Source organism: Orycteropus afer, unplaced genomic scaffold (genome assembly GCF_000298275.1).
Source record: "Orycteropus afer afer isolate SDZICR_OR568_19922 unplaced genomic scaffold, OryAfe1.0 scaffold00025, whole genome shotgun sequence".
Lineage (NCBI taxonomy): Eukaryota > Metazoa > Chordata > Mammalia > Tubulidentata > Orycteropodidae > Orycteropus > Orycteropus afer.
The window spans coordinates 4,677,333-4,689,496 of NW_006921612.1; the positions used below are offsets into that span (position 1 = coordinate 4,677,333).

General features: G+C 42.4%; 2 protein-coding genes across 2 annotated transcripts in view; one reads left to right on the top strand and one right to left on the bottom strand.

Moving 5' to 3' along the window:
- PDIA6 (protein disulfide isomerase family A member 6) overlaps positions 1 to 2,654 on the top strand; it is a 40,439-nt gene extending 37,785 nt beyond the window's left edge. Inside the window, exons 12-13 of the mRNA XM_007935092.2 lie at positions 1,982 to 2,078; positions 2,586 to 2,654. Of these exons, the coding sequence (XP_007933283.1) occupies positions 1,982 to 2,078; positions 2,586 to 2,654 (166 nt within the window). The remainder of the gene's footprint in view (positions 1 to 1,981; positions 2,079 to 2,585) is intronic.
- Positions 2,655 to 3,689: 1,035 nt separating this feature from the next.
- Positions 3,690 to 12,164, bottom strand: part of ATP6V1C2 (ATPase H+ transporting V1 subunit C2) — an 83,284-nt gene continuing 74,809 nt past the window's right edge. Inside the window, exons 11-14 of the mRNA XM_042783669.1 lie at positions 10,855 to 10,992; positions 9,864 to 9,961; positions 4,037 to 4,169; positions 3,690 to 3,779 (exon numbers count right to left, since the gene is read on the bottom strand). Coding sequence (XP_042639603.1) covers positions 3,690 to 3,779; positions 4,037 to 4,169; positions 9,864 to 9,961; positions 10,855 to 10,992 — 459 coding nt within the window. The remainder of the gene's footprint in view (positions 3,780 to 4,036; positions 4,170 to 9,863; positions 9,962 to 10,854; positions 10,993 to 12,164) is intronic.

Consider the following 12,164-nt stretch of genomic DNA (forward strand, 5'->3'; position numbering starts at 1 on the left):
CAACCCAAGGAGGGGTCGCTATGAGTCGGGTCCGACTCGATGGCACATAACAACAACAACAAAAATACTATTAGTGCAAATATGTACTTATTCAAAGAGCCAGTAAGAATTCAGTTAACCTTGAGGCTAAACTAACATTTTTAGTGTGGCAGCAATTAAAAACTTTGATCAGCCCAAAACAGCATAAATTGTTCCTGCACCCCTCCTGGAAAAATGTCATCTAGACTTCTTGAGAATTTGCTTACTATATTTAGGCAAACCATATTAACACTTAGTTCACCAGTTGTTAAGTTGATCCTGACTCATGGCAGTCCCATGTGTGTCAGAGCAAATTGCTCCATTGGGCTTTTGAGAGCTCATTTGTTTGGAAGTACATCACCATGCTTTTCTTCCAAGGCCCCACTGGGTAGACTCAGACCTTCAATTCTTTCAGTAGCAGGCAAGTGCATTACTTACACCACCCAGGACTCACAGGTCACTAGTATAAATACAAGTATGGAATTGTGTATTATGCACCAAGAAGTAAAGAAAGGACTTGAATCTTACATCAGTTGGTGGGTATTCTGTTTCTTTGAAAGCAGGGACTATGTTTGCCCAGTCTCTTATTAAGCAGTAGATGTATCTGTTAGCATTTAACCCTAAAAACAAAATAGTGGGAGTGGAGGAGCATCATTTATAGAAGTATTGAAAAAACTTGGTTAACTCTGCCCTGAAGTCATAATCCTCTCAGACTCTTGTTCCTATTTAAAGGAAGGTTTGGCATCTTTGTGTTTGCTACTGTTACTGACATTAAATAAGGAACCCCAAACTATCCACCAAATGTCCTGTAGCAGATCCATCTCTGTGTTTTATAGCTGAAGAGGCTAATGTTTGCAGTTAATGAATGACCTGATTAAGGACATGAAACTAGTAAGAATAGAACCACTGTCTATCTTTTTATTACTCTCATGGATTTGTGTTTCCTTTGTAAGCTTGGATTTGCTTTGATAGTAAGTTGAGCCATTCTGGCAAAAATTTTAGATAGAACTGCATCAAATACTACGAGTACTACACTAAATACCTTTTTCTGCCCACACAGTGTATGTGAGTCAGGATCCTATCCTGTGCTAATACTGGCAGTTTAGTGACTAATGGTGAAGTGGGTTTCTAGAGCGTATTTTTCATCTTGCTTTCTGAAAAGAACTGACAACTGCACAATCAGGGTTTCTTGGCACTGTTGACATTTTGGGCTGGATAATTCTCCTGTGGAGGGAGCTGTCTTGTACATTGTAGAATGTTTAGCAGCATCCCTGGTCTCTACCAAATAGATGCCCACCACTACCACCATTGTGATGATGATAAGTGTCTCCAGACACTGGCAAGTGTCCCCCGGGGAGGGGGCATACATCTTCCCAGTGAAATGTTAGTAATACCACAAGTATTGAGACTTAACATACTGTTTTTGGTATACCTTTTTAAAGCTTGAGGTGTGAGAGAATTGCCATAATCTATAGATGATTGAGAAGGCAGTTGCTGGTATCTGTGGGCTGGTTTCAAATGCTTGCTACTAAGTCTAAGGAAAGGAATTTAGTTTTAAGAAACTAGTTATCTTTCATAAAGCCTTTCTGAGGTCTTAAGTTCATTGAGAATTTTGTTAATCAAATATATCAGTACTGGCTTTATCCATGTTCTAGATCAACTTGGATGGCTGTTATGTACTTTGTATTTTATCAAAACAATTATGCTAATTTAAAACATTATTCACAGAAACTGGCTTTATCAAAGGCCAAGTCTTAAATCAAGAATATCAAAGTTGGCTATATTACTGTCCTCTTATGAAAATATAATTGTTTATGAGGTATTTTTCAGGAATATAGTATTCTTAGAGGTGTGAAATAGCTCTACATACACAGTAGAAATCACTATTTTTTTAAAGTGAGGGTAAGCACCCCTCTGCATCCATCATAAACTGATGTGTACCGTGTTAATTTTTTCCCCTAAGGGAGCTCTCTTTTGGCCGGGGATCTACAGCACCTGTAGGAGGAGGAGCTTTCCCTAAAATAACTACAATAGAACCTTGGGATGGCAAGGATGGTGAGGTGAGTAGACTGTTTAAGGCTTGTTTTTGTATCTTTTTTTCACTTCCCAAAGCCTTGGCAGGCTAAAATGTTAGCATAAACTCATGGATCTTTCTTAACATTCTCTCAAGACTTTTCACTCTGATCCTATTAAAAAGTGCTGTGGCATTAAATTTTCTTGACAAGAGTCACCCAAGATACTTCATTTCAACAATGAATACATTGCTTTCCTAACCATCACCTCTAAAGGAAACATTTAACCTGGAATTCATTTACTTTGTCTTAGAAAAATGCAAAATTTATAGCTTTTCAATTTGTATTTATTCTTGTGTGAGTCTTAAAAGGACAATTTGAATGGCTTTCAATTTTAAAGAAATAACAAGGTGCTATGTTAAAATGGCTTTTCATCTGTGCCCTCAGCTTTTCCATCTATGTAACAGGCAGAGTTGAACTTTCAGGGTCCCTCACCTATGCAGTTCTGGGGTAGACCCTGCAGTGCATGTTCATGATGGTTTTCTGTTTTTACAGCTTCCTGTGGAAGACGATATCGATCTCAGTGATGTGGAGCTTGATGACTTAGGGAAAGATGAGTTGTGAGATGCACAACATAAAATTCAGTTTTCTTTTCTTGGGAGCGGATTTTTCCAGCAGTGAAGGAACATTCTTAATAATCAGATGGATCTACCAGTGGCCTTTTTAACCAAGAAGTAGCACTTGATCGGTCATTTGAAAACACTGCAACAGTGAACATTTGCATCTCAAGAAAACATTGAAAAATTCTATGAATTGTTGTAGCTAGTGAATTGGATTGTATTCTGTCAAATAATATTTTGGAGACAACTGATGGTTTGTTGAAACATTTTTTTCCATCTCTTTAACTGCTGCTTGAATGTTCTTTGAGGCTATTTCTTATATGTGTTTTTTAATGTGATTCCTTCAATTGAATATTAATGGCTTTTTCCATTAAAGAATAAAACAAAATATTTTGGACAATGCCAACAGATGTATGAAATTAGTGTCCATATCATAACTCAGAGTCTGATGTTTAGCCAGTAAATTAATATTAAAATGTGATGTCCCTCCTTATAAACTTTTTTAAAAGGACAAAATGACCCTTTTGATTCAAATGATGTCATCTGAATACCTGCCACAATACAGATTTTATGTGTTCCACAATTTAAAATTCCATTTGCAAATGTAAATCATTTTAAAAATAGTATGGAAGACAATGGATTGTCATTTGAGAACTGCATTTAATGCCTGATGTTTTGTCTTTTGGAGTATCACTAGTGGTTATTTGAGAATATTAGCTCAAGATTTTTCAAACTCTCATAAAATATTCATTAAGGCATGAAATACAGCAGCAAGTTTCCAATTTACAGGTAGTCCACATTTATGTGAAACAGAAAAATGAAAAGTTAAATGATAAACACTGAATTATGTTAGAATAATGTGAAGAGACAATTCAAAGGACTGAGCATTTCTTTATTGTAACTTAAAAAAAATAAATACAATTGTATGTAACTCTGTGAGCAATTTCTCTGAAAACCTAAATTATATAGGGCATTTAAACGATTCTCTGCATCTGTGGTGGTTTGCATGGATAAGGAAGCTTAGTGCCAGCTGACTTTTCTATTCAAGAAGATTGAGGTCAATGTGGAAGTAGACATAAGGAAAATAATCTTGGTTATTAAATTGTAATCCAGGGATCTCCACAGATGCCTATAAAAGAAGACATAGTAATGTGTTTTAGTTGTATAAATGACAGGTTCCTGTATGTCTTTAATTTTTCATATTTATGCCTTGCATTGTCATCCCCTGCAACACATACACACACCTGCCTTATCTTGTTTTCCATTAACATTTGTGACATACAGGTTTTCGTAATAGGCTAGCATATACCATTTTTTGAAAATATTGCCCATACAGAAAGGTGGAGCTTACTAACAGAAATGCAGCTATTATAGTTGCAAACCTACATCCAATATACTTGCAGCTGCTACTTCATCCAAATGTTTGAAGATGGAGTTCAGCACTTCTCTTAAACGTTTGGTAGATGACTTCTTATGAGGTTGTAGGAGCACTGCCTGAAAATTGACTGGTAGTCCATACCTTTTCAGATAAATAAAATGTGTAAATAAGTTATACCAGATGTAAGTATGGATGAAGAAATAGAGTAAATTCTATTAAGAATGAAAAGCTGCAACCAAAGTAAAACTCAGTTGAGCAAAATGGGGTAAAGGTGAGACTAGTGGCTCTTTCTGGATGGAAAATCTCTAGACCATGCTAACCCACTGCTGATAGGAATAGTTTTTGACTGCAGAGCAGTCATCACCCTGACCACTTCTGTAGTAAATGCTCATGTGGAATGGAGGCAATTGGACTGAATATTCTAACTCAAAAGAACTGATCTGAAACCCAGCTTAGCTGTTGTGGTTTTCTCCACCAAAAGAGGTTAGCAGAAAAAAATGGGTTTTTCCAGATAGTGAGTTCCTTCTTAGTTTTTTGGATGGAAGGAAAAGATATTTAAACGTACTTAGTTGTATGGCTAAATACACTTGAGAATCAGTTGTTGGAACAAGTTATTCCTGAGGTGTTAAAATATTTATACTAGGTACTATTTGAATAGTAAACGTGCACTTTGTGATGGTTGAACTTTTTTTCAAGTATACCATCAGTGAGCAGGTGCTTGGCTGTTCAGAACTCATCATGTGTATTTCTTCATGCTGTAAGCATTGCTTGTGCAAACTGTTCTCATGATACCCTTTTATTCTTGAGTTACTCTGGTTTTTCCAGATGGACTTGGTATGTAAACAATGGATGGTGGCAGGATGTGTTGCATTTACTACTTTTTTATTACCCAGGCTATATCATAAGTTATCCCCTGGCTCTCAAATTTCTGCAGTCCTCCTTTATAGCAGCTAATGGTGCACAGTATTCACTGAAATAGTGAGATCTATTAGATCTGCAGAAAGATGGAGTAAACATAAATATGTGGAAGAGTGTCATTTGTAACCACAGATGCTAGTGCATTTATATTATAACCCAGCATAAGACCTACCTAACCATGTTTCCTAGGAGCTCTGGTAGCATAGTGCCTAAGGCACTTGACTGCTAACCAGAAGGCTGGCGGTTCAAACCCACCAGCCACTCCTCGGAAAGAAGATGGGGCAATCTACTTCTATAGTGATACTGCCTCAGAAACCCAAGGAGGGGTTGCATGAGTTGGGTCCGACTTGATGGCACATAACAACAACAACCATGTTTCCTATTAAAACACTGGGCAAGCAAGATGAAAGAAACAGACCAGGATTGCAGGATGCCAGCATGTGATCCCATCTAAATCTTAATGTCAAGGGATGATTTCCACAGAGCCTGGCAGGCATAGACAGGAATGACAATCATGGTACATAGGCTAGATTATGGATGAGAAGAATGGCCCAGTTAACCACCCTCATTTCTACTGTTCCCATCTGTGATCATCAAAGTCCATGGGAAATGGACAGTGAGGTGGTAGCTCCTTCTGCAATGTCCATATTACCTTGTCTTGCAGTCCCTCTTGAGCTCCTTCCAAACCTACCAGTGCTCTGCTATCACTCTGCTACCCGGACACAAAAATCTTCCTTTTAAAAGGCTCAAGTTTGCCACTCCTTTGTCATTGTCCAACCTGGTCGATCATAGTCATTCCCAAGTGGCTCTGAGAGATTGCTTATCTTTCTCCCTGAACAAAGGCCTCTGGTCTTTAAAGCATTCCTTTCTACCAGTCTGTGAGCTCCTTGAGGGCAGAAGCATGCATCTGTTTTGTTCACTGTTACATCCCCAGTCCTTGGTGAATAATAGGCACTCAATAAATACTTAATAAAATGTTGACTGAATGGGTGGTGGTGTCCCCATCATCAAACCTCCACGTCCCTGACCTCTTTCTCAGCCCTGTGCTCTTGGCTTCATGGCTTCCCACCCTTTCCAAACTCCTTCCAGTTCTTAACTCATTCTCTTGATGGCACTGGTCCTGCTAACCCTCCCTCTGGAGCAATTCAAAGGACACATCACTTTTGCTCAGAACATGACTGCCAGGAATGGCTGGTCAGTTCTCCCCACTCTCTGTAAGCCTTGGCCCCATCGTACTCCTTTCCTAGATTGCCTAGCCGAGGATCCTGCCTCCTAGTTCGTTGCTGGGGTCATCTGATGGGAAGTCTGCAACTTGTATCCCATTACCGAGACAATTTGTAGCCATACCCTATATCTCTGCTGCAAGTCTCAATCTCTTTAATCTTTAGCATTATCATTGAATGCTACCAACATGCTCAATCTTGAGATTTAGAATAAACTTCCTCAACTTCCTAGAGCTCTCACACTCTCTCTAGAAGCAAATTTGAGAGTATCAAATGGCCTATCTCATTCATTCTTCAGTCACTACACTATAGTTGCTTACTACCATCACTGCACAGAAAATGATCTGACAGATCACCAATGACTTATTAAATGTCCAAATCCAAGGGACGTTTAAAATCAACCTTTTGCTACTTTTGACTCTTGATTATGCCTTCCTGCGTAGGCTTCCTGGTACCTTCCTTCCTGTGACTTCTTCAGGAGTTTTCTACCTACCCCCACTTACGCCTTCAATGGTGGAGCCCCCCAGGTTCCTCTTAGGCACTCTTCCTTCTGTATAACTAACTGTGTCTGGGGGATCTTATCCACACACATGCATGGCTTTGCTACTTATAACTGATGACTCCCTAATACCTGTTCCACTAAGCCTTCTTCAGGTACCTAGACATAATTATCTTGCTACCTGGTAGACTACACCTGGAGGAAGCAGGAAATTCATCATAGTCCCACCACTCACCCAGGGCCTATTTCCATTTTCTTCTTGCATAATTTAAAAACCTGGTTCACTTCATCCATGAGGATGAACTAACACATCTTCAAACTGAAGTCCATGTCCACTTCACATTGATAATTATATATATTTTAAATGTGATTTGAGTGAAAGTTTACACAGCAAATTCATTTTCCATAAAGCAGTTCATATACATTTTGTTTCATGACATTGACTGCGATTTCCCACAATGTAACAGCTCTCTTCCCACTTCCTCCCTGTAGTTTCTTCTTGCCTATGTCCTTTCCTATGCACTCCTGCTCCCCTGTGCAAATACTATACTGCCCTTCTGTTCTCCCACGATTGATTGTTCTAAGGAGTTTACCTACCTGGTGTACATGTTCACCCTATATACCTGTCTATTTGGCTGGAAGCCATGGGAGTGAGTTCAATTCCAGACTTGAAGGGTAACAACAAGGTGCTGTAGTCTTGGTCTCACCAAACTCTATGAGACCAGTAAACTTGGTCTTTTTTATGGTTTTGAATTTTGTTCTACATTGTTCTCCCACTCTATCCACAATCTCCACATTGATAATATTCTGTCAAACATTTCGCACCTACTCTTTGTCCAACCTGAGCTGGGTGACAAAGGTGGAGAGATGAGTCAGACCCCTCCCCTGGGTAGGGAAAAAAAACAACTTTGAGATGAAGACAGTGACAAGTGAGGGACAAATCAATGTCACTGAATTGTATGTAGAAATTATTGATGTGAGCTGTATATGTGTGTAGACGTTGATTTGGTGTACTATATGTATATATTTTCAACAAGAAAAATAATAAATTATTTTAAATAAAGACTAATGGGAGGTGAGAGGCACAGATAAACTGGTGAATTTTACTTCTCCTTACCTATCTGTTTGCTCTCATAGACTTACTGTTTCAACATCTGTTTTCTTAGATTACTGTACCTCCATATGATGGAATATGAAAAAGCCATCAAAAAGAGCAATGTAGCTCTACATGTACTGATATGAGAGAGTACAATACAAAGCAAAGGAAAACAGCAAGTTGCAGAACATTACATATAAATGATCCCATATGAAGAATAAGAGGATCTTGAAAATGCACCTGACCATTAACCATGATTATCTGTGAGGAGTGGAATCACCAGGACCTTTGAACTTTCCACAGTGTATAGTTCTGAACCTGAAATTTTTAGTGTTTATTACATCTCTATTCAGGAAAAATAAAGATACAGTAAAAAATGTTATAAACTGTTAGCTTTAAAAAGTATTTTCATATGTTCATTGGGGAAAACACTGAGCTTAAGCAAGACACTAATGATGTACATCTTTACTTCTCTCTTTAGCAAACGGGCATCCTGGGAGACAGACTACACTGTCTTGGGCCTTGAGTACCACTGATTTTTGAAGCAAGCAGAGTTTATCTGGGTGGGGCCCATTATGTACTCCAGTTTGAGTACATATTTCAGCCCAGTACAGCAACCCTTGCCATTACAGGCAAGATGTAATATGATGTGTGTGAAGAGTGCAGAGAAAAGGATCTATATCTGGGCAAAACCACACACACATTGGTAGCCATGTGAAGGATGAATTAGAGGCAGGGAACCCAGTAAAGGCCTTATGGCAACAGCCACACAGGCTGGGCAAGGAGACAAATAGACATAGAAGAGAGAAGCAAAGGCAAAACAAAAAAAAAAAAAGTTTATGGAGGGGTGTGCTGGGGTGAGGGGGCAGATACGAAAGTTTGGAGCCTGGTGATGGGAAGGATGGTAGGGCCATTGGCAGTAACATGGAAGCAAGAGGAAGGAGCTTGGAAAGGAAAATGAGCCAAATATCCAGGTCCAGGCTACAGGCAAATAAATGGCAGCAGACGGAGACCTAGACATAGGCAAGAAAATGCCACTAGGGCCAATGACCAGGTAGATGGGCAGTTGGAGATTGTGAGGCAGTGTTCAGTGCAGGTAGCAAGAAGCCAGGGAAGATCAATACAGACAGTCTAAGGGGCCAGAGGGGCCTCACCAGAAGAGCACGGGTTGCAGAAACCTAGAGAGAGGGCACACTCAAGAAGAAAGGTACAGTCAGCATGTGCAAGGCTGCAGAGACCCCAAAATATTTCATGGCCCAGTGGATGTTCATAGGATAGCTATTAAGACAGAAAAGCAGGCTCCAAAAAAATACGTCCCATTTGATTCCATTTTAGTGAAAATAACATATAACTATGTTATTGTTGTTAGGTGGTGGTGACTGGCTCCAACTCACAGCGGCCCTATCTACAACAGAACAAAACATTATCCAGTCAGTCCAATGTGTAACTATAAATTTTTAAATATATATAGGAGTACACATCAGAATGTTAGCAGTGTTTTCTCTTGGTGTTAAAATGGCAGGTGACTTCTTCATTCTTTCTGCTTTATAGTTTCCAATTTTTTCTACAGTAAACCTATTTTGCGTTTGTTTAACAACAATTAACACAAAAAAAATCAAATTAAGTTTTATTATAGTGGTTTTGTTTTGGTTTTATTTTTCCTGCTGCAATGGGGCCTTGAAGGCTGAGGGCTAAAACAACCCCAGCCTGTCTTAGACCCATAGAGAGGCTGGCAGTCTGCATGGAGGGGTATGAAAGGGCCCCTTGGGAATCAGAGGCCAGGCAGTGGCAGAGGGTACTGACCACAGGAAACGAAAGAAGCACTGGAAGAGCAGGGTGGAGGCCGACTGAGGGGAAGTTTAGCTGGGTTGGGGACACTCCAGCATGTTTCCAAGAGCCAGGAGGGAACAAGCCACAGATGCAGATGGGAGAGGACAGGATGGACGGGCAAGGTCTAGAGGAGGCAGGAGCACAAGGAAGGGGCAGCAGGGAAGGGAGGGCAAGGCAGGAGCTCCCACCCCAGCAGGCACCTACTAGGCAAAGGACACCCTCCCCACCCTCAGGAGAGAACTAGATCAGAGGATGCCAACTTAACGCACCTGAGCACAGACTCCACAAACACTCTCAAGGCCTTTATATGGATCCAGGCAATAAAGGCTTCACTGAAGTTCACCTTGAGCCAGCGCAGCAGGGGGCCCTGCAGAGACAGGAGAGCCTGGTGACTCCTCACCCTCCACATGAGGCCCAGGCCAAGAAGATGTGGGTCTTGACAGACCAAGTCCTGAACTGAGGAGAAGTGCCCAGGAGCCAGCAGAAGCAGAGAGGAAGGAGTCTGTCCGACACACCCTGGGCAAGGCTCAGGATCACATTATCCAGGCCCTGATCTGGAGAAGCTTAGCAGCCCAGCCACCCAGCACATGCGTGGTACCACCACAAACCAGGGTGGCAGGGCTGGGCAGCCCCCTGACCTCAAAGGCTTTCAGCAGGCAGCTAACAGGCTTCCATCTGACACTGCCCAGTCAAGGAGCCTACCGCAGAGCCAGCAGCCCAATGGTCCCCTGGGTCCTGGCATCATCCAACTGCCTGCTTCTCAGGGAGCCCCTCATAGCCCCCACTTCACCTGTTCACAAACCTCAGGGCCACAGGAGCTGTTACTAATGCTGGTGTGGCCAGTCCTCTGGGGTAATTCATAGTCTTCCAATAAGAGCTCTGACCTCCCACCTGACACCTCCAACTGCCCGCAAAGGTCAGGGGTGAGGGTCCAGCCAGGGCAGCCGAAGGAAGAGAGCTGAACTGCCCGACCACCACCCCCAGCCAGGGGCCCTGCTCCGTCACCAGCTGCAGCCACCTCCAGCCAGGGCAGAGGGACCCTGGCTGATAAGCACTCATCATTGGAGAGGAAGGGACAGTTCCAAAGAGGCCCTGCAGACAAGGAGGAAGCCATGATTGTGGGCTTCTTGAATTTCAGACCTCAAAAGCCATATGGGATAACAGAAAATGCAAGGGTGAGCTGTCTCAGAAGTTACAGATGCCTGAATGAGGAGGGGATGTGAGCCAGGGCACCCCAGGGCTCCCGGGGGAGTTGCTTACCTCACCCTCGCCCTCACTCTCTCTCTCTCTGTCGGTCTGCCCCGCAGCGAGCCTATCAGGGTTACCTAGCGGGGTTACCTTAACCATGTGGTCCGGGAAGGTAGATGATCCCTTTTTAAGAGCAACACAGGAAGTTTGCTAAAGGCACAGAAATGATTTATTAATCTTTCAGCAAACATGCATCACAAACAAACAGAGATAATTCTCACCGCCTGAAAAGCACGTGAAGCAAGCTCAGGGATTCTGGCCAACCCCAAGGACTCAGTACCATGATTGGATTGGAGATTTGGTAAGTGGCCATGAGCCCATTGGGGAGTGTTAGTCTTGGGGTTTTATATTCTAGAGACAAAGGCAATCACAGGCAGAGGGAGTAAGTCCCCACCCCACCCCCCACCACCACCACCACCTAGCCTTGTTGGGAACCTCCATTGGCAGACAAGGACAGCACCAAGAGGTGGTGAGTGGAAACAGTCCTGCCTGCAAAGCTCATTTATCTGGCTTAGACAGGATGTCTTTCACCATGTCCACAGAGCCTCCCTGGTATTCACTGATGCACTTAATAAGCAAGTTACGTGCAGAAAATCAGTTAGGCGTGTTTCTTAGGACATTTCAGCCTTTAGCATTCTGTCTCTGCCAACAGGTGGAAAACAGAGGAAAATTCCACCCTTTGCTTTCAAAGTGAACTAAGAACCCAGACCCATCCCCACCCCTTCTGGGCGACAAGTAACAAAAAGGATGCGAGAAGCTTGGTGGTACCCACTTCCAAAAGACTAGAGAGGGAAAGAGATTCTCAAGAAGCCTGGCCAAGGGCTGACCCCAGTTGACCCCAGCATGGGACTCTGCTCACGGGCACACAGTGACAGCCTTGTGAGGAACTCAGTGTTTCCGAGTTACTCTGTCTCCTTCAGAACTCCATTTCCCATCACAAATAGACCCTGGAAGGGCTTTCCAGGGTAGAGGCAGGAAGTGCCGAAGTCTATACCACATTGGGGGGAAGAAAGCAGCTGGACATCTGAGACCCAGGTGGCAGGTGTGAGACTCTTATGTATCACCCTGATCCTCAAGGGGTCTGAGGTGAGTGTCAAAGGCCCTACTTCACCGCCTGTCCTGCAGGCAGCATCTCCCAGACCAGATACATGTGAAAGCTATATTATCTGGTTCCCAACACAGAGATCTTATAGGGGTCTCTTGAGGTCAAGATAAAGCAACAAAGGAAGAGCTTCAATTAAAGAGAGTGTCTGGAGACTTCATAGGTCATTAGGCTTTCAAGTTAGCTGAAGTTGAGAAAGAAAACCCACTGGGGTTCAGCC